The sequence below is a fragment of the Gasterosteus aculeatus genome, chromosome 4 (assembly GCF_964276395.1).
Source record: "Gasterosteus aculeatus chromosome 4, fGasAcu3.hap1.1, whole genome shotgun sequence".
Taxonomy (NCBI): domain Eukaryota; kingdom Metazoa; phylum Chordata; class Actinopteri; order Perciformes; family Gasterosteidae; genus Gasterosteus; species Gasterosteus aculeatus.
This window is the reverse complement of record NC_135691.1, coordinates 30,864,081-30,890,367: the sequence shown is the minus strand read 5'-3', so window position 1 is coordinate 30,890,367 and position 26,287 is coordinate 30,864,081. Positions and strand designations below refer to the sequence as shown.

Sequence of the window (26,287 nt, the reverse complement as noted above, 5' to 3'; positions counted from 1 at the left end):
GCAGGAGAGATCACTCTGGAGTTTCCACACAGTGTAATGTACTCTCGGATAAAATTATATTGGTCGTCTATGACCGACTAATTACCGGTTTTCATCATCCTGTCATCACTTCAGGAGGGGCGGCCAGTGGCTCACCTGCCGCACACACGCTTCCCTGAATGGCTGCGGAAACGTGTCCGTGTCCGTGAGCATAGACAAGGCTCACCTCCAGAAAGACCTGCGGTTTGAGTACGTGGAAGATCCCACCATCACCAAGCTGGAGCCTGAGTGGAGCATCTACAGGTACGCCGCACGGGCATGTCGTAGCCGGTACTAATATCTCTATATCAAAACAATCTGACCTTTGACCTCTCCTCCTTCTCAGTGGACACACTCCAGTGATGGTGACGGGGACAAACCTGGACATCATTCAGACTCCTCTCATCAGAGCCAAATACAACAGCCACGAGACACTCAACGTGAGTGATGATTAAAGAAGAGGCCTTAAGCTTCATCTGGAGGGGGGAACACAAACCACGGTCAAATACCTGAAGGAGATGTATAAATAAATAAATAGCTTTACCCCCACTAGTCGTCCCATAGGAATGAGGAATGGTAAGATTGTGAGTAATTTAGCATGACTAAATGCTTCATTGAACCCTTTGAGGTAAACGGGTCAGAGGAAACGCTCAGAGGGCGTAGTAGATGGTCAACAGGTTGCATTTGAATTAATAACAGATTGGCGTGATTCCACTCCACAACTGAAAACCACAGAGATCGTCCCTTATCAAATTCTTCTGCCCTCTATTCACGCTTTTGCCCAGGGGAGGATAGATAAAGCCACACGAGGGTCTCTGTGATCTGATTGAAAGAAGAGGGAGTAACAAAAGGCGGTAATGCTATCTTCATGGTCTATTTGAGCATGAGCCTGCACCACGTTTAGCATCTGTGCTCACATATGTTTTCAGTGCGCATTGTGTCTCAAGCCACCGTACGGGCAGTTGCACTTTGAACAAACATGAAGTAGACGTGCTGCAATGAAAGAGTGAGTGAGATAAGAGACTGAAATATGTTACAGTACCAGTCAAAAGTTTGGAGACATTTTCCTCATGTAATTCAATGAGAAAGTGTTTCCACACTCTTGACTGGTACTGTACACTATAATTGAGCAGTAAAGTGGTATAGAGAAAGATGAGTTACAGAATAAGAATGTGTCAAAGACACAGGAGAAGATCATAGAGAATGGAGGTGTCTTTGTGGAGGGTAATGAAGGAAGGCTAAGACCTAGTAATCACTCCTGAATCTTCACACATCAAAGCCGGATAGTGGCACGCTCCCTAATTGCACCTTATTCAGCGGCTTCCTTTTACAAAAACACTCCAACAGGTTCTTCTGTGTACTTTTTGACATAGAGGAGCTTCCAGTTTTCATTGAGTCTCCAGGTTCCTTAGTGAAATAAATGAGTCACTCTGACTGCTCATCAGATTTTTTGGCATATGTGCACATTCAAGTGCTAGTTTGCCAAAGCTTTAGCTGCAAAGAGGCGAGTGAGGTAACTTTTGAGACATGATGACGGCCCCGCCGCACCTCAAATCCACAACATTTCTCTCCTTGCACTCATTTTGTATAAATACATATATAACGTGCCCCCTCTCTGTCCCTGTCCCGTGCCAGTTGTGCCAGGTGCTGAGCCCTACATCCATGCTGTGCCAGGCCCCCGAGCTGCCCATCAGTCTGGCCAGGCAGCAAGAGGTGCCTGAGAGGCCAAATGAGTTTGGCTTCAAACTGGACGATGTGCAGGCTCTGATGGCACTCAACAACAGCAACTTTATCTATTACCCCAATCCTGAGTTTGAACCTCTTAGTGTATCTGGGGTGCTGGAGCTGAAACCCGGATCCCCCATCATACTGAAGGTATGAGGATAGGTGTCACGTAGGTGTCACCTACTCACAATCAGTATTTATTGTTTTAAAATGTTGTCACTTTCAGTTCCCTATTACAGCATTGTCTGTCGTTTATATATATATATATATATATATATATATATATATATATATATATATATATATATATATAACTGTCTCACTCCTCTTTATACATTTTACAACATGTAACTGTGGGAATTCTTCCTGCAGGGGCGGAACTTCCTCCCACCAACCAGTGGTGGAAATGGAAAGCTGAACTACACAGTTCTCATTGGCGAGAAGCCCTGCATGTTGACGGTGTCAGAGACCCAGCTGCTCTGTGAGTCGCCCAACCTGACGGGTCGACACAAGGTCCTGGTGAGTCGTACAGAGAAGAGAGACACACACACATACACATGACAGGCAGGCAGGATATGGCGGAGAAGGCAGGCGGACCCACAGATCGAAATGACGCTTTGACAGACGGACGGACATTCCTCTTGCTTGGTTGCTTTCTATCCATCTCTTTGTCCTCCTGGAGACGAGCTACCGATCTAATCAAATCGCCTCTGTGGTTCCTGTTAGTGTCCACAAGCAGACAAAAGACAAACAAATGAGCCTTCAATAAGAAGGATTAGGGCCCCGGCCAACTCAATAAAGATTCCATTTGAGGTTTTAAGACGGACCACTTTAAACAAAGCGCTCCCTGATGTTGTCACCTGACGCCAGCGTCATGGAGAGAGATGGACACAAATAAGTATGTGTACACATTTAAAAAAGCAAATCAATACGTACGTCCGTCGGCCTGGGGAACCTTTATAAAAAAGAAAGGGTTTCACAGAAGCAATATTATGTCATTATGAGATCCTTTTTATTATACGTGGAATCTTTCCGCCGTGTGCAACGAGTCTACTGAGCGCTAACTTGTGATAATCTGCCCCTGTTATCTTTCAACATCACAAGGCGCGCGTGGGTGGTATCGAGTTCTCCCCGGGTGTGGTCCACATCACGTCCGACAGCCCGCTCAGCAGCTCGGCGATCATCGGCATTGCGGCGGCCGGGGCCCTGCTCATCCTCGTCATCGTGGTGGTCCTCATCGCCTACAAGCGCAAGTCTCGCGAGAGCGACCTGACGTTAAAGAGGCTGCAGATGCAGATGGACAACCTCGAGTCGCGCGTGGCTCTGGAGTGCAAAGAGGGTATGAGGCTGATACCAAAGCTGCCGTGGTATCATCAGCTAATTGTTTTGCCGTTGAAAATGAATTGGATCGTATATCTGCTTTATCCATCAGCTTTTGCAGAGCTACAGACAGACATCCACGAGCTGACCAGTGATCTAGATGGAGCAGGGATCCCCTTCTTGGACTACAGGACCTACACCATGAGGGTCCTCTTCCCGGGAATCGAGGAACACCCTGTCCTCCGAGACCTGGAGGTATGGTTTCACTGCTATTCAACTTGTACTGTGGAGCGCCCTGCAGCCAGTCTCTGTTCTAATAGAGGAACACTATATAGTTGGTTAAAATGGTGCTTGACTTAACACTTAGTACAATAGATGATGCATGCATTCTGCAAGATGTTTAATACCACAGGAGAACATCAAAATCAAGGTTTTTCAATAAAGACTGAGGTCATCTACAGTATCTACTCAATTTTAACTATCTATATAAATATAGATATATACACATTAGTTGTGATGATCCGCGGTTCTTAGATGTAGAGAACAGTTACGTATTTGAAGTTTATTTCAATTTGAATAGTGCAAGTAATTGTATGTGCCTGTTCTTCAGTCTCTTATCAAATGACTGATCTTGATGCAATTAGCCTCATTTGATTTGCGAGAAAAATGAACAAGCAAATCAACAATATGGTTCACCGTGGGTGAAATTTCCACTGATGTTGTTTGTGTTGCTGTCTGCTGAACAAAAGCCTTTTGACAGCGGACAGCAACACTTAAAAAACAAAAAAACAAGGCCCCCCTCATATCTATCTCATTAATAACTCAAACGATATGAGACGCCGCTCCGTTTTCTCTCTGCACCTCAAATACAAATTAAAAATCAATCAGTGGGAAGGAAAGCAAAAGGAAAAAAAATCAAGTAATTTATCCCCAGTGGTGACATTGATAGACAGCTATAATTGAGCAGGTCGTCTTGTTCCATTAAGAGAATGATGGACCCCTTTTCACTGCCCTCGGGGTTGGCCACTCCATCCCTGATGACAATTTCCTAGTAATAAGCAATACTAATTATGTTTTAATTAGTATAAATTGTGTAGTGTAAGAGGAATATCATGTGGAATGGGAGGCTAATGAAACAAATAGCAGTCTTGTCTCAGGCAGTTGATCGCCGCTTAATTGTTATTGATGTGCAATCATTTAAAGTAAAAACATCTTTGACTTTAGGTTGTAGACATGTTTTAAAATAGTGGGAATTCTGTCTAGGCTGATTTGGACTGAATTATTAAAAAAAAAAATAACATACCAGTTAAAAATGACTAGAATTAGAATTACTAGAATATTAGAATTAGAAACACAATGTGGTCTGGCATGTGTCGTTCCAATTATATGGATCTCAACAATTTGCTTTTACAGCAGGATATTTTCCACTTCCCTCTCGATTCCTACATAAATTATTTAGTTTTAGCGGCGGTTGCGATTTTACTGCTTCACCTGTGAGCCTGCGAAACACATCTCTTCCAGTGACCTATGCAGATGGGAGAGTGTGTAGGCATGTTTGTGTTACATTACGGAGCAGCATAGTTGTAGAGTGTAAATCCACAAAAGAAGGCAAAAAAAAACATTTATCCCAGATTTCAACGTGTGCCTGTACACGCGTTCATACATGAAAAAAATAAGCACATGCCAAGTCTCTAAAACACACGGGAAGTCACCGACATTGTACTCTTCTTTTCAGGCGGTATAAAATTAGACTTGCAATTTAACAGTAGCTCCCAGAAGATTACGAGGGGGGCCGCTTGGAGAGGTAAACGCATATGAACATATGCTGGTAGACAGCTGGCTTTGGTACAAAGAGACGCCGTCTTTCCACGACAGATAAAAAAAAGTGCTATTTAAATTGAGAAAGGAAGCAGAATCTGGTCTCGGATGAGGGGAATTCACATCACTGCGCTCCGGTTCTGCTCGCGTTAGTGTGGAGCGCTGCAGCATCCAAGTGGTAAACATTCCCTCAAGAGGCTTAGTGTTTCCCCGCCTTTATTCCCAACCTCCAGACTACATGTTACAAACGTCGAAACAAGTTAAATTCCTCGTCTCCCGAGGTTCTTTTATTCTTGGTCTCTCCATCCTTATTCATGAAGATGTTTCACCTATTATCCCACTTTTAAGTAACACTTTTATTCATTAGTACTAATGTGTGTTGATGTAGCAATAATATTAATTATTATTATTATTTACAACTATCATTAAGGATTCTTCCAATATATACATTTGTCTCCTGTTTTCTCACAGGTGCCGGGCTACCGCCAGGAGCAGGTGGAGAAGGGGCTGAAGCTCTTTGGCCAGCTCATCAACAACAAGGTTTTCCTGCTGTGTTTTATTCGCACTCTGGAGGCCCAGCGTGGTTTCTCCATGAGGGACCGCGGCAACGTGGCCTCGCTCATCATGACGGTGCTGCAGAGCAAGTTGGAGTACGCCACCGACGTCCTAAAGCACCTGCTGTCCGACCTCATTGACCGCAACCTGGAGAGCAAGAACCATCCCAAGCTGCTGCTCCGCAGGTGAGAGCCGGGCACCAAGTCACCAACATCAGTACAGAGTTTAACTTTCCTCCTGTTTAATATCTAACAAGTTCCCAAAGTGGTTAGGGACCCTTTTTTTTTTTTTACAGCTTTTCTATTCCAGACCATCTCCTTCTTTTTCCCACGATAAAATGACACTGAACAACCGTGACACACATTCAACTATACTTCTTTAGAGATAGATTTACATGTGTTTAATGGTTAACGTCAACCCGTTCCTATCAATGAGAGGCTATGCTAGTCTAACTATGGCTGTGTCCTTTTCTGTTTGGATTAACTCCTGTGACCTTGACTTGCTGGCGCCGTCCCACAGACGGCAGCGTGCACTGCCCTGGACATTATTAGTGGGCTAATTATGTTTAATTAGCAGTGAATCCAATTTAAAAATGCTCAAGAGGAAAGAAAATTCTAATTTATGAAAAGGGGAAGAACTGTGAAAGCTCACACTCAAACACAGTCACAATCCTCCCTTGATTTGCAGTCGAGGCTTTAAGGGCTGGCACTTGAACACGGCACTGTATGTGATTATACTTCCTGCCCATGGCGTTTGGTAAATGTTGATAATGGTTACTTGAGAAAACCAGCTGCCGTACAGCTGCTGTGTGTGTGTGTGTGATGTGTGCGTTGATGTTTATATATATATATATACTTGTTGGGATCCACACGCGATTTGACAGGCAAGTCACCAGTTAATTTGTCCTTCTCTCGTCTCAATTAAAATTGAGATTTTCTCCCTGGTTAAAAACTCATCCGCGGCATTAAATGCAACAAGCATATCGCGTGTGCAGAGATCTGAAACGAATGCTGTGCCCTCGCACCGTCCACAAGACAGTAGGCGCGGACTCGTCTTAACGTCGGCCTGTTTGGACGCTACCCGGTGATGCAGAGAGAGATTAATGCGCTCCGTGTGCAGCAGGCAGGATTGATTGCTGGCCAGAGCTCACCGAGCATGGGTGAAGCCACTAAACAGTGAAGTAACGGGGGACAGGGAGGAGGTAGTCAAGGACAATAGAGACACTTAATGCTGTGTCACCGAGTAAGGGAAGCTGCCTGCTGGGGCATGAAGGCAAAGTGTGTGTTCAGCTCTTTGATTGCTTGCTTGCAGCGGCGTGTACGTGCACCCACAAATAATTGATAATTCTAAAGAGTGGTCGCTCAAAAATATTGCAAAGACAAACCAACAGCAGTCAAATGCACACACACCGTGTACACCTTGTCCTCACATTGCGGCTCTTCTTTTCCTCATTGCTCGTCATCAAGGCAATTGCCAGGGGGAAGGACCTGGGGGGAGGGGGGGGGGGGGGGATAGGGGGGGCGCCATCACAGTGATTGCCCGTTTGTTACACACACCATACCGATGATCACTGATCAGACGGTCTTCACCTCGTCCTTCCTTCTCGGGTCGTGTGATGTGATGAGGTGGTGTCCGCACGCTACGCCGCCCTACGGTGAGGAGCTGGCTGTGTCCTTGGAAAGCAGCTGGAAATGGCCCAGATGCACAGGCACATACAGGGCTGTGAGGATGAGGCACGGTCCTGTCTGGAGAGACGGCACCCCTACGTCTCTTCTTCCTCAGCTTTAATTTCTCATGTCTTCCCTCTGTCTCTCTTTCTTTCTTCCTTTCCCCGTGTTTGCTCATTTCGAGTGTTATTCTCCCTCACCCCGCCGCCGCTCCCTCTCCTGTTTGTCTTCAGTTCTGAAGCTTGTGCAGCTTTGTGTCACACCGTCACAACTTCTACCTCCCTCTCTTCGTCACTTATACTCGCTCTCCCAATATATCCCCCCCCCCCTTACTCCTCCCCTGTTCTCTTGATTGCTAAATCAATGCTTATAGTGCGTGAGCAGTGTGTCTCTGGCAGAGCTTCTGAGCACGGCTACCCACTGCCTCCTCTTCCAGGAAATCTGTGCGTGTACGTACATGTGTGTGTCTTTCCCCCCCCCCACCACACGCAAATACACATCCTTCCATCTGTCCCATCTCAACCTGTGCTGAAGTACATGCACCAGGCACGCTAACTAACGAGAGCCTTCCACGGCCATCTGTCGCATTCCTCGCTGGATTCACTGCTCGCACACTTCCCTTCATTCCAATGCCCGTCATGCAGAGTTACAGTGTTTCCACAGCCTTAAGTTTAGTTTGGCTGCAGTTGATGTGTGGAAATATCAGTTTTGGTGTTGGTCAAAGATGAAAGCCCAATATGTTCTTGCCTCATTGGCTCCAGCTCAGATACGCAATCACTTCTAAAGATGCCCGTGTTCAACTCTACGGATATCTCTGTCAAAGGACATGTGTTGTTGGTTTATGTTTGTGGTGATAGACGGAATAAATGCATATATGCATCACTGTGAGACTGTTTGACACGTATGATGACCAATCTCCCTCACTGGGAGGTAAAGTGGAGAATGGAAATTTTTCCGATCCCAAGCTGCGCTTTTTCAACGTGTGACAGAAACCAGGCAAGACTCTCCGATGCAGTTACCCGTTCGGATAAAACATTGCTCCGTTTTATGAAAAGTAGAGTCTTACGGTTAACCATTTACTTTAATCTCAATTAAATTATAGTTATTTTGTGTTGCCCAAAATCACAAATTGGCCTCAGGGGGCTTTACGCATTGTGAACACCACGTAACGCACTCTGTGGCTCCGTTGTCTTAATTGTGAGAAATTATGGATACGAAGGAATACGCATTTGGAGATGTTCCCTTGTTTATTGGGGTAGAAAAACTTTGACGTTAATCCTAAAAATAATGACATAGCAGTGAACAGTTATTCTAAGGTGTGAACCAAATAAATGCAGGCGCAAATTAGGAAGCCGTTAAGGTTACTTTTTGAGAAAACTTTTCATACCAAAACACAAATACATGCTACTGGTAGAACTCGGCCCTGCCAGGTTCCCTCTGCTCTAGATCATTCTCAACGCCCGCTGCCCCTCTGACCGGCTGCCAAGTGGGCAAGCCCGACCAAGCCAACATGCCACGGCACATTTCATCGCTTTAACCCAAGCACAGGTTGCACTGCGTTAGGATAACGGGTGTTAGAAAAACCGTAGTGCCAAATGGTTCGGTTAGATCTATAAGCAGCGCCGTCGCACTGTGCTGCGATCGAAAATGAGCAGGAGAAAACCGGTGCCACGGCTTCTTATTGCACCTGCTGCCAGAAGGATGCTCTCACACACACAGTCGGCACACACGGCCATTTCTGAATAGATACGCTGTGGAAATGTATTTGTGTTTTTTTGCACCCTCGCCTTAAAAAAAAAAAAAAAAAGCTGCACACTTGTCCACTTACACAGACACACACTATCTATTAGAAGTGAGGAAGGAGTCCGAGCCATTTATTCTCTCCTTTTAGTTTTGTTTTCCACTGCTCCCTCCCTCACTCCTTCCCTGTGCACTTCCTCCTTTCTCAACGCTCCTTTCATCCCTTTGATAGATGGGCTGTATTTGTGGAAATGGAGAGGATTTGGAAGTGTATATATGATTACAGGATCCAGATTGGGGAAGCCAGAGGGAGGGACGAGGACAGAAACAACACATGAAAGAAAAGATCAAAAGCGACCTTGTTGACCCCCGGATCTTTGGACGGAGGACGGGCGGGCGGGGCGGCAATATAAAAGTGTGGGCACAGCGAGAGGCAGGAAGTTAATCCCCCCCAGGTGTTGTGCCAATGTTGGCAGGGGGTGCCAGGCCTGCCCTCTGGCACAGCAGACATTATTACCCCCCTCCCCCCTCTCCCCCCGTCCCATATGCCTCAGTGTGGAGCTCCTTAAAGAGGCTGTCTGAATGGTGAAAGGTGCGGCGGGGGGGGGGGGGGGCTGCAGGTGGCAGCTGAAACACAGGACAAAACCTACACACACAAATGCACAGACACAATGGACACTAATCCTGAAATATTGATGCCCATGGAAGTCGCACATTCAAAGGCAAAGGCAGGGGTGCGTGTGTGTGTGTGTGTGTGTGTGTGTGCGTGCGTGCGTGCGAATGTGAGTTTGAGGTGTTGCGACAGATTACCCACACACCCCTGCTGCTGGTCAAGAAGGTGGCTGTCAAAGGATATCCGATCCTCGCCTCTCCTCTTTCTCCCCTCGCCACCGCCGCTGTTGTTATTATGTATGCAGATTAGTCATTCACACGGGATCAATCACGCTGTTGGCCCAGGTCAACACACACACACACACTAACAAATGCAGACACGCACACACACACACACACACTGTTTTGCCACACCAGTGAAGCATGGTTGCCAGGCGGAAAAAGGGGGCGAGATGCATTCATTCACTTTCTATTGTGCACGGATCGAGTGTTAGTCCAGTGAATAGGCGAGGGAGCGCTTGATAATGAGGCCAGTCTTATTACAGAGCCGATGCAGCCCCTAACGACATCAATCCACCGGGATCAAATAGAGGCTTTTAATTGGTTTGCCTCATATTAAAATCCGCGCCGCCCTGGACGAGCTGCCCTCGGCGTGCCTGAGCATAAAAGCCAGCCGAAAGATTTTGTGAAAGGCTATCGTATGAGCAATGGCTCTCTCCATCCTTGTCTTCGCAGTTATATTTGTGTAACAAGCCTATTCATTAGCAGCGGCCGGTCATCATTTTTAGCAGAATATTTGATGACTGGATTGAATATTTATGGCGGTAAGAAGAGCGCGCGGGATCCTGTGTTCATAATGTGCTTTGTGTCTGTTTGCAGGACTGAGTCGGTCGCAGAGAAGATGCTGACCAACTGGTTTACGTTCCTCCTCTACAAGTTTCTGAAGGTGACGCTTTTATTGTCTCCGCTCAACTTGTTTCTAGCCTTAGTTGATGAATCAATGTCAACTCACTGCTGGTTTGCACTAGCGTTGGAGCGATTTTCCATGTTTAAAACCACCTGTAGCAGTGATTTCATCTAGCGTGAGATGAGGGCACCAGTACTCCCAAGACATTTAAAAAATCCACCACTCGTCCTCCCACACTCAAACTAATGTTACCATTATCCTATTTTCCTTATCCATCTCTCCACTCATCTTTTTCTTTCTGCAACTGTGCAGAGAATACAAACTATGAGAAATGGCCAACTCTTCTTTGATGAACTACTCTTTTTCTGGGTGGCAGATGACGGTAGCTTCAAGATTGTCTTTCATGGCTTTTTCTTTCTGCTAATCCTTGCCAAACTCTGGTTCAGTTTATATATTGATAGTCGGTACGATTTTCTCTAATGACAGTTGGCGGCGTAATGCTTCGATCCCCCGGAGGCAAGGCAGCCTGTGAAAAAGCAGTTATTATATTTTCGATTAAATTTTTGTGGCTTCAAAGTTTTCTTTTGCCCTCTCAACTTTTTTCTCTCTCTTCTGCTCCTTCTTCTCTCTCCAAATGTTTTCGCAGGAGTGTGCAGGCGAACCTCTGTTCTCCCTCTTCTGTGCCATCAAGCAGCAGATGGAGAAGGGCCCCATTGACTCCATCACAGGAGAGGCCCGCTACTCGCTCAGCGAGGACAAACTCATCAGACAACAGATTGACTACAAGACGCTGGTAAGGGGTTCAGCGGCCCGGGGGTTGAAAAGGGGACGCTTTATATGCTTTCAGGGGGGAGGGGGGAGGGGGGGGCGAGGGAGAGGATGGTTACGGGTTGTCGGCTGTGAGATGAGCAACGGAACATGAAGTTGTCGTTGCCACGCTTGACACGCAGGCGGAGGGAGGGGAGGAGTGTGGGGGGGGGGGTGCACATAGGAGCGGCGACCTCCCTTTCTCTGGGGACCGACGCTGTCAGTGGGAAAAAAAGGCTCCTGGATGAGGAGGAATGAAAGAGAATATACACGTGTCTGTGCTAGCACAGAAATGCCAAAGCTCTTACCTTCTGGAACCTCTCATTTGATTCCCAAGTCTGCCGGTCTGTCGTGTTCACTCCACTCTGCAGGTTTATTTGAGCACAGGGGCGGGGGGGGACACGGCAACTCTTGAGTCTTTCTTTTCAACTGTCACATCTGTTTCTGCAGATTTCCATACTCGATAAATCTCTTGTGAAAGGGACAAAATGAAATAAGTCCTTAAAAACTGCAATCCCTTTTTTTCCACCATATAGACACATTGAAACCACATTTTAAAATAGAAGATAACACATTGACCCCCCCCCATGTATGTGTATTTGTGCCTATCTTGTTATTTGGGTAATTTAACAGCTGCAGAGGGTACTGATGAATATGCTAATAAGGTTATAATTACCTGTTTTACTGCTCATTTATTGAGGTAGCACATTGATGTCTCTCCAAGCTTGGAGGAAAAACCGTTTCCCTGGTGAATGATCTTTTCTTTTTCCTGCAATTCTCTCAAAGCCCCTTTGGCCGGCACACAATTATCTCAGTTCTGTTGAGTACCAATTAACTGTGCAATCAACATAATTAACAAAAAAAAACACAAACCTAGCTCTAAACCACCTTGGAAAGCGTATCTACCCCAGGCTAATTACATATATTGCAAAGATTCTAACCTATTACACTTATTTGTGTGTATTTCTTCTTCAGGTGGTGAACTGCATCCATCCGGAGAATGAGAAAAGCCCAGAGATCCAGGTGAAGGTGCTGAACTGTGATACCATCAGTCAGGTGAAGGAGAAGATCCTAGATGCAATCTACAAGAACGTCCCGCACTCCCACCGCCTAAAAGCCTCGGACATGGACCTGGGTAAAAACATTTGTATTATATTTAAATAATGTGAAACAAAAAAAAAACGAAACACTTTTGATTACCGCGCTGGACGGTTTGAATGAAAGAGGTTACCATCGTAGTCATGACAACGAAGGGATTGTGGAGTTTTTCCCTTTTCTGTATACTTAATATATATCGTTTATACCATTAAAATGGGAAATTCATGATTCTAGGGTTCATGATGCTCTTTTTTTTCCGGCACATCCCTGTAGTTACCATGCAGTGTTCCCATGTATGCCTCGAGAAAAGCAGGCTGATCTGAGACACCAATTGATTTTTACAAAGCCCCCCCCCCTCCCTCTCCCAGCCCCTCTTAAAAAGTACAAGTCTTACTAAGTAGCTTTCTTTTCAACCTCAGGAGGCTTGACATCCTGGCTCAGATGTCTGAGATCGGTCTCTCCCTAAACTTCCCATCGATCGACTCTCTTTTCGACTAGCGCCTGAGTCAGATGATTGATCGATCGATCAGCTGATCAATTGAGACGCTCACTGATTTCTTCCCTACAAAAATCATTTTTTGGAGTGTCCTCGCTTTCTTTCTTTCTTTCCTTTCTTGCTTTCTAGGAAAGGATTGGATATGTTGGAACAACTTGAACTATATAACTATTGACAATATGAATACGTGCCTCTTTTGCCCTTCATGACCCCTGTGAGCAGCTACAATATGAAGTTATTTTCCCTGAGTTGTGTAATTGTATTTTTTGGGTACCTCTAACTGGGGTCTAATGTATTTGCAAATTGCTTTAAGGTATTGGTGCAATTTTCTCCAAGACATCGAGACTTGTACACTGTGTGTTGGAGCGTGTACATGACTTTTGCACAGACGTGCATGCTCAGGAGCACAACAATGTTATCCATGATTGTTTGCCTGGCGATATCTAGCGGCTGTCTCTGCACGCGGCACGGTGCTTTTTATGGTTTAATATTGCCGATGGATTTTGTGGGCCCCTGTTGTGTGTTCTTAATGGCATATTTATAACCAACCTCAGATTTAAAGCGGGCCGAGTGCACACCGCAGGGAATCTATCTTTGTGGAAGCTAAGTGAAGAGATCCGTGTAGCCTTGTGATGGATAAAATAGTTTTATGGCCGCCTTCGGGCAGGATGTGTTGTCCTGTTATTGTTTTATTACAAAAGGGAATTAGAAGTTGTCAGAGTTAGCTGGTCAGGCTCTGTGTGTGTGTGTGTGTGTGTGTGTGTGTGTGTGTGTGTGTGTGTGTGTGTGTGTGTGTGTGTGTGTGTGTGTGTGTGTGTGTGTGTGTGTGTGTGTGTGTGTGTGTGTGTGTGTGTGAAAGCAAGCTGCACCTCGCGTGCTGCACACATTAGAAGCACGTTTTATCTTATTCACGGGTCCATAAATGAACATGATGGACCTTTCTTTACACCCCTTTAGGTTTTACTTTTAATATGCACGCCATGCTGTTCTAATTAGTATTTCTTGGTATTGTGCTTTTCGTGTTGATGGTAATGGTTCAGGGATCAGGTTTTCCATTTGATTTGTCATTCTGACAAACTTTTTCACTTAGAGATGCTCTGCTATATGCAGTCATGCAATATCAGTGGCTCTCTTGATCTCTAATAAACACACAGACACGCACACACACGTGGACGGATTAGAAAGGGCGATAAGCGTAATGAGATTGTGGCAGGCCTGTGCTGAGTTATCCCAGATATTATTTCTGATTCCCCTCTGCTGCAAGAACATGTGGCCTGAGAGCAAAGAAGTGAGGCCGTGTGTGTTGGTGTGTGTGTCCTTCTTTGTGTGTTACTAGTAGCAAATGCGTGTCATGCATCTCTGTGGAGCACGACAGTGACCTTCAGCCGTTCTCCTCACCACAGCTTCCATACACTCCGCAACGCCCTTATCTCTCGATGTGTGCGAGTCTGAAAGTTTCCATGCGCAGACACACTGTTCTCTTCCCTCTGAGCAGCGGCCACTGGATTTAATCCCTGTTTGCTCTGCTTTCAAGTTTTTATCTTTTCTCCTTTTTTGCATGTGTTTACTGACACTCGACTGGAGCCTCATTTGCATCTTTATGAAAAAGATCTACTGTATAAACAAAAACAACAGGAGAATCCTTTTTTTTTTTTTCCTTCTTTTTACAGACCCAAAAACTATTCTGGTCAATTCTCCATAGACGGGCCTCATCATGCACACAGTGATTGGCGCTTTGTTTTGCTGTATGTGATCAGAATAGGAGATGCCAGTGGTCGATGCAAGTGGGAAGCAGAGCAAGGAGCACCGGCACAATAACGTATTCACAAAGCAGAAAGAATAGAGGAATCATCTGCCTGTTTGCCTTTGAGATGCCTCTTTTCACTGATGATAATGTTGCCTGGGTATTGTTATTATCGTTCAACGCTTTTGTTTTGTTGCGTGGAAGCCTTGTGTTGATGCTATACAGTTGTCATTTGGTTGTAATGTCATGTAAATGCGGTCCTGTCTCTTTTTTTAATGAAGGGCACTGCCGCGTTCGCTGTAAGTTGCCCGTTGAAAAGTGAGGAAATGGAGCTTTCTGGTCCTCCATGTGCTGTGGGATACGAGCCCGGCGCGTCTCCACCAAAGCCCCCCTGCAATAACAATAAGAACGGCGGGGGGGCTTAGAGCGGGGGCTGTGGGTTTGAGGAGCGGAAAGCGGGGAGCAAAAGCGCCTTCAGAGAGCAACTGATCCCACTCATCGATTGCAGAGATGGAGAGAAGTTAGAGAGGACGGCGGGTGATCCGTTGAACTGTTGTGACCGTCTGTCGACTAGTTTTACATCGCTTTGCCTTTCTATTCTTCTCTGTAGGTTGTTTTACTTTTCGTCCTTAGTGATTCCATTCAGGATTTTCATGACAATGTGAGATAAAGATGAAGATAGTAATTACTTTTCTGACTGATTAAAGGGTGATGGTGACTTGTCTGCTTTTCCTGTGGCAGTAATATTGTGTGAATGAAGCTTGAGACGTCCTCATATATATTTTTTTTCTTTTGCTGTTGCAGAATGGCGTCAAGGTCGGGGACAGCGCATGATCCTGCAGGACGAAGACGTCACCACGAAGATTGAAGCCGACTGGAAGAGACTGAACATGCTGTTCCATTACCAGGTTTGCGTCACACTGTATCTTCTGGGATGTGAAAACTGCAACAAACTCTGAATATTTCCTCGAACTTGAGCGTAGATTTGGGCCCATTTTTTCCCCCTGGTGTCGGACTGCAATACCCATTTGTGTTAATTATTACCAAAGACAAATATATTTAGCGTAGGTATTTCTGTACAACTAAAGTATCAAATCTATAAAAAAAGGTATTAAGAGAAAACATTATCTTCCGAGACATCTTATCAAACTGACCTCGTTTATTTGAAGGCATTCATCCTATTCTCACACCACACTTAAACAAATACAATTACGCAGCTCAAAGGCCTGATATTTAAACATAAAAGCTATGTGAATATGTCGTTGTTACCAACCATCATCGCTCTGTTGCATTTCTCAACTCCTTCACCTTTTACTCCAAAGCCGACCGGATGACCTGCACTGAGCTGCAAAACTATCTAATGGACAATTCAGTCAAGGAACTTTTCCAGCTGAGCGGGACACACAGACACACACACAACTTATAGCAGGTGAAGCGGAATGAGGCAGGGCCAGGTGTGAAAGTGACCAACAACAGTGGCACTTGGAAGTAATCCTTTGTGAATGCAGAGAGAGCTTGAGATAAAATGTATTGCTGGCCAAGTGTCTTCTCCCCTCTGAAATGGATTAGTGTTGCCACCGATTTCCCGTCCAAAATAGACCCACAAGTCATCACAGGCATGCAAATGCCGGGTAAGGGAAAAGGGACGTAGGTGTAACTGGCAGTAACACAAAGACCTGCCCGACTCACAAAGAGGAGACAAAACGTGCATCTGCAGGAGTTTCGCGCCTCATGAGTGACACGTGTCCATCCGTCCAGCCAGAAGGACACTGGATGGAACGGCGTTAACGCTCGGAGCAGCTGAGCAAGCAGCCACTGTCCCGTCTCCCAAGTGCAGTTTGCGGCGCGGGCTAAATTAAATGTCAGCATCAGCGCGTGTCAACAGGCTCGCAGTATGAGGCGCGGGTGGAATGGATTAGGGAGCTGATTAGAATCCGAGATAAGATAATGAAGACAGAAGTTAATTCATTTTTTCCGCCCAAAGAATAAGGGCGCCTTATCCTTGACAGAGCAAAAAAAAAAAAAAAAAAAGGAAACACTCCCATCCACATATTGTCATGAGGCTGCGCAAAAGGCCCAGGAAGGGGAGGGGAGGCCACGAACACATTTAGCCTTCATAGCAGATTCGTGGCATTTCTGGCTCCTGTTTTAACTTTATTTAATCGAGGTGTGTCATCTTTATATCACTGCATTGAAGGTCCCTTCCTAATCAAATCCGTTGATGCAATCTATCGAATGATGCCGCTCATGCCGACCCGGATGTGCTGCTAAATGTGCTGGTGTGATGCCCTGCAGACTTCTTGTATACATATAGTTTGTCTTTTTGGAAGCTAATATGACCAGCCAGACACACCAAATAGAATTATGAGCTCTCTTCGTACAAACTGATCTGGTTTCATCTGCTACTAGCATTACTCACCCACTCACTCTGCCTTCAGTTACGCTGTGGCGGTTTGTGTCACACACTTTGATTTCTTGTAAAGGGAAACATCCCATAGTAGCTACAAGGTGGCATTTGGCATATTAGATTTCTCTCCTCCTCCTCGTCTATATCAGGAAACTCTGCTCTGCTTTCTGCCTGAATCCTCTCTTCCAAATGTTATTTCCCCAAACGCCACTTCTCCTCCTATTATGTTCCATTATGCTTTGCTCGTTTTATAACCATTCAACATATAAGGGCAGCAGTGATTAGGTAGCATGCTTAAGGGCGTATCCCACAAAGGAATAACTAAATCTGCCCTGTGGGCCTCCTGCTTACAATAATATAAACATATTATTCATAAAGAGCAGATTGAGTGACTGCGTGACCTAATGATACAATCTTAAGAAGGCCGCAGCCTGCACACACACACACACACACACGTATGCATAAAAGGCCCCTGGTCCTTGTTCCCACACTTCAATTAGCCCCACTCACCCCCCACTCTGCAGCACGGGTAGCCAGATTATGCAGAAAAGTAGTGTGTGTGTGTGTGTGTGTGTGTGTGTGTGTGTGTGGGGGGAGGGGGGGGGGGGGTGGGGTGTATGGCACGGCTGGGACAGACTACATCCCAGTCGTGTTAATTGAAACCTGAATGGTTGACTTGGGAAGGAGGAGGAGGAGCGCATGACAGACTCATTTACACACACTTATTTACACACAGACACACACAGAGTTTTAACACCTTCATACGCATTCCAACCCCAGAGGAAAGGTATTATTGAACAGAGCCTGTGGGATATTCCCCCCCCCCCCTCACACAGGCCCATATGATGCTCTATTAAACTCTCCCTCCCCCTGTCATCATATGTATGTGTGGGCTGAATGGAGCACATAAGGGTAATACAATGTTCTCTGTTCATCCGCATGAAACCAGAATAGATGGAGGGAAGTATAGAAAATGACACCCACACAGTGATCTATGGGTTTTCTGATTGGCTGTGTTAGAAATCTGCACAACTGAAAGAAAACTGTTGTTTTGAAGCGTCATTTGCATAATGTGCCTCTGTGGGTTTTTCAGGTAACTGATAATGCGGTGATGGCTTTGGTTCCCAAGCAAGTTACTGCCTACAATTCAGTAAACAATTCCACCGTGTCTCGGACCTCTGCAAGTAAATATGGTAAGCCCCCCCCCTTTCTTCAGCAGTATGTCTGCCAGAGAGACATTTCACCAACAGATGTAATACAAGCAAAATGGGAGAAACTACATGTACAGTCCTTCAACTCAAAAATAGACGGAATAAATTGAGGAGGGATTCAAGTCCATCAGATCTCAATATCTCAATATACAAAATACAATATACGACTGCTGAAATCTGTGTGATCCTGCAGCAGTGGATGCTCCCTCCTGTCAGTGGACGGCGGGTGACAGGGTCCACGCGACCCTGCATGACAACACTGATGGACACAGAAGGACGAGACACAATATCAGAGTATTTGAAAGGATTCCCAAAACATAACACGATACCAGATAGACTTTTCATCTCTTGTTCTGGCCTCTTTGAGTCCAAAGCGTGTCCTCTCATCCTGTTTTTTTTTTTCTTCCTCTGCCTGTCCGTCTGCTCCACGTCTCCTTGAACCAGAGAAACCATCTAGTTACTTGCTGATCAAAGGCCCGGCCTCACTGGCCACAAACACTTCAGACACATCAAATGTGTCGCCACATTATTAGCGTCGGCTCATCTCCATAGCGTCTCACCTCACGTCTCCGGCTCCAAATTAGACCGGACAGGACAAGGTGAGCAGCGCGAGAGAAAAGGAAAGGAGGCCGGGAACATCGCCACTTATTCTGTTTTTTGTAAGGGGGTTGACTTCAAACGCAGGTGTGATCCACTTAGCGGCCGGTGTGGTACTTGAGAAGGACTTTGAACTCACCACGAGTACAATGGCCAGATAGTGGAGAAAGAGACGAGGTTGAATTTAATCCAGCAACTGAAGAAGAAGGGGAAGGAGAGCGGAGCAGGATGGAGAGTCCGACGGAGAAAGAAGAAACTTCTGTGTCTTTGACCAAAACTCAAATCTCTCGCCTCCAACTAGTTGAGCGGAGCTTCTTAAAATCTATTTTTACAGACTGGCTTTTATGTCAAGTAATCGCTTTGATGCTTTATTTTATTGTGGATTTATCTAACAAAGTTAGAGTTAAATATTTCTCACACACACGTGGCTGGTAACAGTGGCCAGTTGATCAAACTGTAATTTAATTTTAACACACACACACACACACCTCTGAACAGATTGATTTCTGCCACGATGAAAAACACTTGTTTTCTTCTCTCTTTCTAAACCGCACCCTCTGATCAATTATTTTCTTCACACTGTGTGAACATGAAATGTCATGGCCAATGGGTGGGCCATACATATTTCATCTCGTCTGACACATGTTCGATAATGTGTCATCCGTCGATACCACGTCTCGTCCCGGAGAGGAGAAGCTATGAAAAATTAACCGTGCCCACTGTCTAAAAGTTTCATGCCCAATCTCCCAGACATTTTAAATTGGCTGCCATGGGGCCAACAGAATGCTTTCTCTTGCTGCCATGTAGCTTATACGTGTCCTTGCTTCAGTTTTGTGCTGCAGAGCTGTGATTGTATTTTTCAACATATAGCCTACACATCCTCATTGTACATGCTGACAAATAATGAGATAAATGCAAATAATTATTTCAGTGAGAAGTTAGAAACCGATGGAAACAGATGAAGGGACATTTTCTGATCAGCAGTCATGTTATATCAATGCGTGCTGTGTGCTTCCACAGAGAACATGATCAAGTACACCGGAAGCCCCGACAGCCTGCGTTCCCGCACTCCCATGATCACTCCGGACTTGGAGAGCGGGGTCAAGGTTTGGCACCTGGTGAAGAACCACGAACACGGAGACCAGAAGGAGGGCGACCGCGGCAGCAAGATGGTCTCTGAGATCTACCTGACACGACTGCTGGCCACCAAGGTGAGCCAGAAACCATCTCCTGCCTCCAGCGCCAGCCGCTCTCCATTTGGATGAGTTGCATTAAACGGAGCATTTGATTACAAGGTGACAAAAAGGTGGAACACACCTTCCCAGTATTGGATTTGGAGATGATTTAGTACTTTCCGTAAAGCGGGTCAGCAGGGGAAAAGGTTACTTTAACCTTCACCCTGTGTTACCATGACTCAGAAGACCCTTTCTTTAATTTAAATATTCACATTTACTCCGAATGAGTCATCCCAGCGGGTAGGATTATTCAAATGTATTCCTCTATCCCCTCAGGTGGGAATGAGAAAATAGATATTTGTTGTTTTCTCTCCGCATTGCTGTTGTTTTGATGCGGCAGCATTTCAAAAAAGGGAAGAAGACGCGTTCCACGGCGCTAGCAGAGGGGTTTCTGTAAGAAGAAGAAATTATTAAGCAAAAATAGAGATCGCTATAAAATGACTGTTTGAAAGTGCCTTCCGACGATGGCCTCCGAGGGGGGAAAGCAGTTAATTTCGTTCGGAGGGAAATGTGACTTTGATGAAACAGCTGAATGCAAATTACCAGGCCCCTCCTAAATCACCTTATACCCCCCCCTTTTCCCATCAAGACATCCCCTCCGTGTAGGAAGGTGTGGGAAAGAAGGAAAAACACAAAGAAAGGCTGCAAACTGAAAATGTTCAGATTGTGATGTTTTAAATTGGGAACATTTGAGTTTGTTTTTGATCCCATAGAGAACGTCGAGCTCAGTGTTTCACTGATACATTCAGTGGCGGAGGTATGAAACCGAGCACCTTACACACACAGTAGACGCCATTAAACTCATTTATGGTGCAGGGCCATGAACAGTTTAATTAGTCTTTGAATTAGTCCATACACATAATATGCAAACAAGTTAAAAGTGTTTTGTTTGAAAAATCAATCTTTATAGAAGCCAATGTAACTTCTGCTTAATAGCACACGGCCAAAAGCCCAAAAGTCAGAGAGGTAACAACAGATTTATGGCCACCGGTCAAAGCAGTTTAAGTGAGGCTGTAAAGAACCCCGAGGGAACTAATCTAAGAAAAGTCAATGTTATTTCCTGTGCCTTCAACTTTGATTCTGAGGGGGAAGATTGTTTTTTATCTTCTCTAAAACGCTACACGGAACTGAAGTGAACCACGGACATCTCCGACAACGTGACAACCAACCAAACGTGTGCGGGCTGACGAGCAAAAACCGGCAATGAGCGGGACGTGATCGGCAACTTAAAGCAAATGAAGGAACGAATGGGAGAACAGGAGGTCACGCGACACATTCCGTACACCCCCCCCACGCACGTGGACGCCGCCCGTTGCCCTCCGCCAGCCGCTCTATTTCCCGGCCATTATCTCGCTCCACAATGCCGGGAGTCGGTTTCCGACTGCGGACGTCATCCTTCCAGATGGATTGCTTTTGCGAAATAACCTGTTTATCTTAGGCGGCCATCTCTCTTGGTGAGGAATGATTGGGCCGACAGGCGGGGTAATTGACCGCGTTTGGCTTTCACCTGGCCAATAAATACCTCTCCCCGGCGACGCCGCTGACGTCTCTCCCATTAGCGCCGTCGGTGTCGCCGTGACCGAGTGCCGAGGCGCGTCCACGCGCGCCCAGGAACGATTGCGCGGTTTTCACCACTCGAGCGCCAAAGCGCGCGCGTTGTCCGTCTCTCCGTCGCCGGCCCTCCTCTTCACCTCTCCGTTTCAGCGCCGTCCTTCCTCCGCCTTCTGGTCGCCGTCTCTCGTCATATAAGCGCGGAGGCCGACGGCATGAAAACATCTTGATGACAGGCTGCGTTCTAATGACAGGGTGGATGCTCCTGTGATGACGGCGACGCAGGTTTCGGTTGCCACGTACACACACACAAAACGTTAGGTTTCCCCCTCGCCGACTAACGCAGTCCGTCACTGGGGAGGAACGCGGGCTTGATTTACAGATGTGTAATTCCATCTTCACAGAAAGACGATAAGCTGCCCGGGAATGTGGGCCACATTAAAATTGTCCGACTAACTGGATTCTCGCCTCTACCTCTCGTGACGCTGTGATTCGGTCACCCGTTCCAACCCAAATTGGATTTTTATTTGCCAGTGCCTGTACACACCTCATCTGCCACACTCAATGGCCTCTTTTCCTGATGGGAAACCGTCGTCGTTTCATTTCCACTGCTCGCTCTCGCCTTTTCCCCGTGCATCCCATCAGCTCATTCTTTACAAGAGGATTAGATTCCCTCACTCTGTCTCTCCTCTCTCTTCTTCTCCTCCTCCTTAAAGTCGCCAACATTAAATCAAATTAGGGTCAATGGTGCAGTGTGGAAGCTAATCCGGCAGCACAAAGAGGCTTAGGAGATGCGCCTCCTGTTCCTCGATATTATTAAAAGTCAGCTGTGAAATAACAATTTCCCCCCGTCAAAGCCGCATGCAGATGTAGGGCCGAGGTCTGTGAGATTGCAGTCAGACATATAAACATCAGAGGTGTGGCGCGCGCCGCAAAACCTGCACTCGAACAGGAAGAAAAGCAGGCGTTCATACCGATCTGTCGACTTTGTGAATTGGTATGCAGCTAAATGTATACGGGGAGTTTCATTCAACATACATCTTCATATTCCATCTAAGTTGCCAGTATAATTTCTGCCAGGTGAATCATTCAATTGAATCTGAGAGCAAGTGTGTGTGTGAATGTGGGCACGTTGGTGTCTGATAACTGCATGAGTTTTACCGCAGTCATGGCTGCATGCTCAAAGACCTCTTTTGGTTGCCTTGGTTTACACAGTTTTGAAAATAGATCTTTTATAGCCCGGTTTTCTACTTCGGACTGACTCCTCACTCACTGCTCTCGATCGGCCTGCTGGCGGCTTGTGGAAACTCCAGCAAGAGAAATAACTTTCCAGAAGCTTTTAGCAACGCTATTGTAAACCCGGAATTGGTATTGTGTGTAACAGGTCGTGACTCCTTTAATTAAACACCTGGTTCAGGGTTTCACATCATCGGTTTTCCATCTTTTTTTTTTTTTTGCAGGGTACGTTGCAGAAGTTTGTGGACGACCTGTTTGAGACCATCTTCAGCACGGCCCATCGAGGCAGCGCCCTGCCGCTGGCCATCAAATACATGTTTGACTTCTTGGATGAGCAGGCCGACAAACACAGCATCCACGACCCGCATGTCCGACACACATGGAAGAGCAACTGGTGAGTTGAGCGGTTTAAGCACATACCTTCAAACACAGGGACTCCAGGACCACTTGAGAAACTGGTGAGGCAGATCCTTTGGCCTTTGACAGACACACACAATTGATATATCCTTCCAATACACCAGTGTGGTGGTGCTTTTCTTAATGCACTGCAGACACAATCTGTACATTCAGGCATATTTCTCACAGCATATCCCACTTTTTGCCCTGTGTCAGTGCCAACATTCACCACACGCTTCTTCCCTTCCTAATACCCACTAACCACAGGGGCATGTAATCTTCATTAAAGCCATCCACAAGGGGCTAATCCAATTGGCTAGTGAGACGCCATCTATTATCATGGATAACTGGGCCAAAAAAAAAAAATCGCCTGTTACTGGGAAAAGCTCCGTAGTGACAAATATACGCCCCACAGGTGACGGGAGCACACCTCTAAATTAAGACCGTCTGCTTAATTTAGACCGTACTGACCTCCGTCAGCCCACCTTCAGAGATTGGTATGGGTTGACTAACCAACAGTGCAACAGAATGCAGTGAGGAGAGAAATGAAAGTGAACTCAGTGGGAGTTAAACGCACACTAATATGTCATTAGCCTCCTGGCCTCTCGCACCATGCATCACTCAGTCCAGGGCTCAGAGAAATCAGCGAGGATAAAATTGATGCGCATCAAGGGACAAATAGTGAAATGTGTAGGGAGAAGCTAATGGAAAAAAACATCATTTTTTTACTTTACAATATGATCTTGATTTTGGTTCTTTTTCTGCGCCTTTGTTATTGGGCCATTTGCAGTGTGCGTTAAGTGTTTTCAGAGGTTGCAGAAGGTCGCTTTTTACATTGGACCCTTAATGGAATGGGCTCTCAGTAGGAGGCTGTGACTGAATAGCAATTTATCATAACGCACCATCACAAAAAGCCACTTAGATTACGCGCAACCGTTTGCCATAGGTATCTTCTCTGTGCGAGATGTGAGTCTTTTCACTTCTTACCGTGTGCTTACTTGTAACCTTTGAAATCGTTTCAAATTGAGTGCAAATGTCCGCTGCAACAAAAACCTTTTACTAATGCCAGCATCCCTCCCATGCTGGGCCCCCTTGTCCCATTAAACCTACCAGGCCCATCGTCATCATAGACGCTATTAAGTTCAATCCATCAGTGCAGCCAGAGCTCCTCCCCCCACCTCCCCTTCAGGATTCCACTGCCATCAAAGCCCCACTGTTCATCCTCTGATGTAGTCCTAATGCCACATCATCTCTCAGCCTGCGGCGCCCCGGGGCCTATCATCATACTATGATTTTTGTAAATGGCCGGATAACTTACCATTAGTTCTTCACAAATATCATTAAAAGCTTTCGGAAAGGAAGGTTTGATTTGCATAACCCATACTGACATTGGATGGGCAACAGTTTTTCTATACGCTTAATATTTTATAACAGTGTGAGGATGTATTATGCTTCCATACAGTTGCTGATAGTAAATAGTTTGAGACATTTCAGATTCCCTTTGATTCCACACAACGGCCACATACTTAAATTGTTGCCAAAATTAATTCTGACCCAGAAAATAATGTGTTGTCCCTCACACCACCTTTGGGAAAGTGATAGCATTGCGCTCCTGTGCATTCCATTTTAAAGGTTTAAAGTAAAATGTTATGCATATGCCAATTGTAATTGTGCAGGAAGAATTCAGTTAACATGTTATTTCTGCACGAGTCACTGGCTCCGAGAGCATCTCCAGATGGTATCTTTTGGATTAGCGGCAGTGTGTCAGCCTCTCCTCTCATCCGGACTCTCCTGCATTCGGTGTCTCCGTCTGCAGCGTTTGTCATGTTGAGACGCAACAGACAGAATTTTAATTATTGTGCAAAGCTGGCACACACCCTCGTATTTGCTGCTCGCGGATAACTATTATCTTCTGTCGTAACTCAAAACCACCCACACAGATTGCTAATGGCGTTTCTAGGACTTCTAGGGGTTGAGTTAATTATCGGTAAAATAATACGGTGTGTAATTGACAGAAAGTTTCGATTTAGTTTAAGGTCTTTCCCCGAATATACAGCCAGCAGCCTGCCATTCACATGAAAGGTGGTGGCGTTTTGCCTCCAGAGGCCCGGTTGGAACCACACCCAGTCAGGTCACCTTTGTAAAGCTGTTAGTTCAAACCTCGGATCGCTGCATGGGGGAAAAAAAGGAAGTCTGATTTGATCCGCTCCCTGCTTGTGCTGCAATGCCTCAAATGAGATGCCCTGGCACCAGAACATCTGTGACCCGAGCAACTTTGTTAGGCTTGACTATGGCAGTAGGACAGAATCCCACAACTGCAGATTCAGTGGCTCGTTGGCTTTGGAGTGTTTGTGCCAGAAGTGCAAACTAGAAGAGATACCCTTGATGTTGGCAGCTGATATGTAACCTAATCCCAGTACCAAATGGACCAATCATGTCAATCTTTCATATTTGTATATCCACACAGGGTAACTGCTTTGCTCACTTCCAACACAATAGACAGTGTAGACGTTATTATGTTGATCGTTTTGAATGCACAGTCATGTGGAGAAGCCCATCATCTTAGTCTACACTGCCGCATTGAAATTGCACGTACCTCAAAGCACAGGGCAGCTGAGGCAGATTGACAACTATCAAGGCAGCACAGCGGTGGTGTTAATATCCCTTTGATCCCTGCGCCTAATCCCACTAAATTCTTTCGCCAGATTAATTTCAAAAGTCATAATGCTGAATTTTCCTTTCTCCAAGTCCAAATCCTCTTTTGATAGATGATCATCTGAATGGCTTTGTGGATGGTGTGTTCAATGATAAATGTATTATGGTAGGGGAGCATCGTGGCATTTTAGTTTGGTTTTTATTTCCACTCACCCTTTTATATTGTTCCAAACATAGACACTCCTATACAGGCTGCAGTGTGCTTCCCGTTTGATTTGACACATTACCTAAATATGCATAGCCAAGAAGCGCAGCTCTTTTTTAATACCACCTGAGCCCATTCACTGCAAAACGCAGATAAAGCTGGCTCTATATCGTTTCATTTTGGCAGAAACAAGCCCAGCAAATAAACAGACTTGTATATTTTTATTACTATGGACAGGCACAAAATAGAACCCACGTGCACAAACAATGCAATACGAACTGTGTCAC

General features: G+C 45.7%; 1 protein-coding gene across 2 annotated transcripts in view; it reads left to right on the top strand.

Moving 5' to 3' along the window:
• plxna4 (plexin A4) overlaps positions 1 to 26,287 on the top strand; it is a 198,880-nt gene that overhangs the window by 151,126 nt on the left and 21,467 nt on the right. Inside the window, exons 16-29 of one of the 2 annotated variants that reach the window (XM_040175345.2) lie at positions 115 to 282; positions 365 to 458; positions 1,654 to 1,893; positions 2,116 to 2,262; positions 2,848 to 3,082; positions 3,176 to 3,318; positions 5,353 to 5,621; positions 10,335 to 10,401; positions 11,009 to 11,155; positions 12,145 to 12,304; positions 15,312 to 15,415; positions 18,008 to 18,107; positions 19,743 to 19,933; positions 22,969 to 23,138. In XM_040175345.2, the coding sequence (XP_040031279.1) occupies positions 115 to 282; positions 365 to 458; positions 1,654 to 1,893; positions 2,116 to 2,262; positions 2,848 to 3,082; positions 3,176 to 3,318; positions 5,353 to 5,621; positions 10,335 to 10,401; positions 11,009 to 11,155; positions 12,145 to 12,304; positions 15,312 to 15,415; positions 18,008 to 18,107; positions 19,743 to 19,933; positions 22,969 to 23,138 (2,235 nt within the window). Of the gene's footprint in view, positions 1 to 114; positions 283 to 364; positions 459 to 1,653; positions 1,894 to 2,115; positions 2,263 to 2,847; positions 3,083 to 3,175; positions 3,319 to 5,352; positions 5,622 to 10,334; positions 10,402 to 11,008; positions 11,156 to 12,144; positions 12,305 to 15,311; positions 15,416 to 18,007; positions 18,108 to 19,742; positions 19,934 to 22,968; positions 23,219 to 26,287 lie in introns of those variants that run through there. The other variant, XM_078100305.1, reaches the window with a different exon arrangement.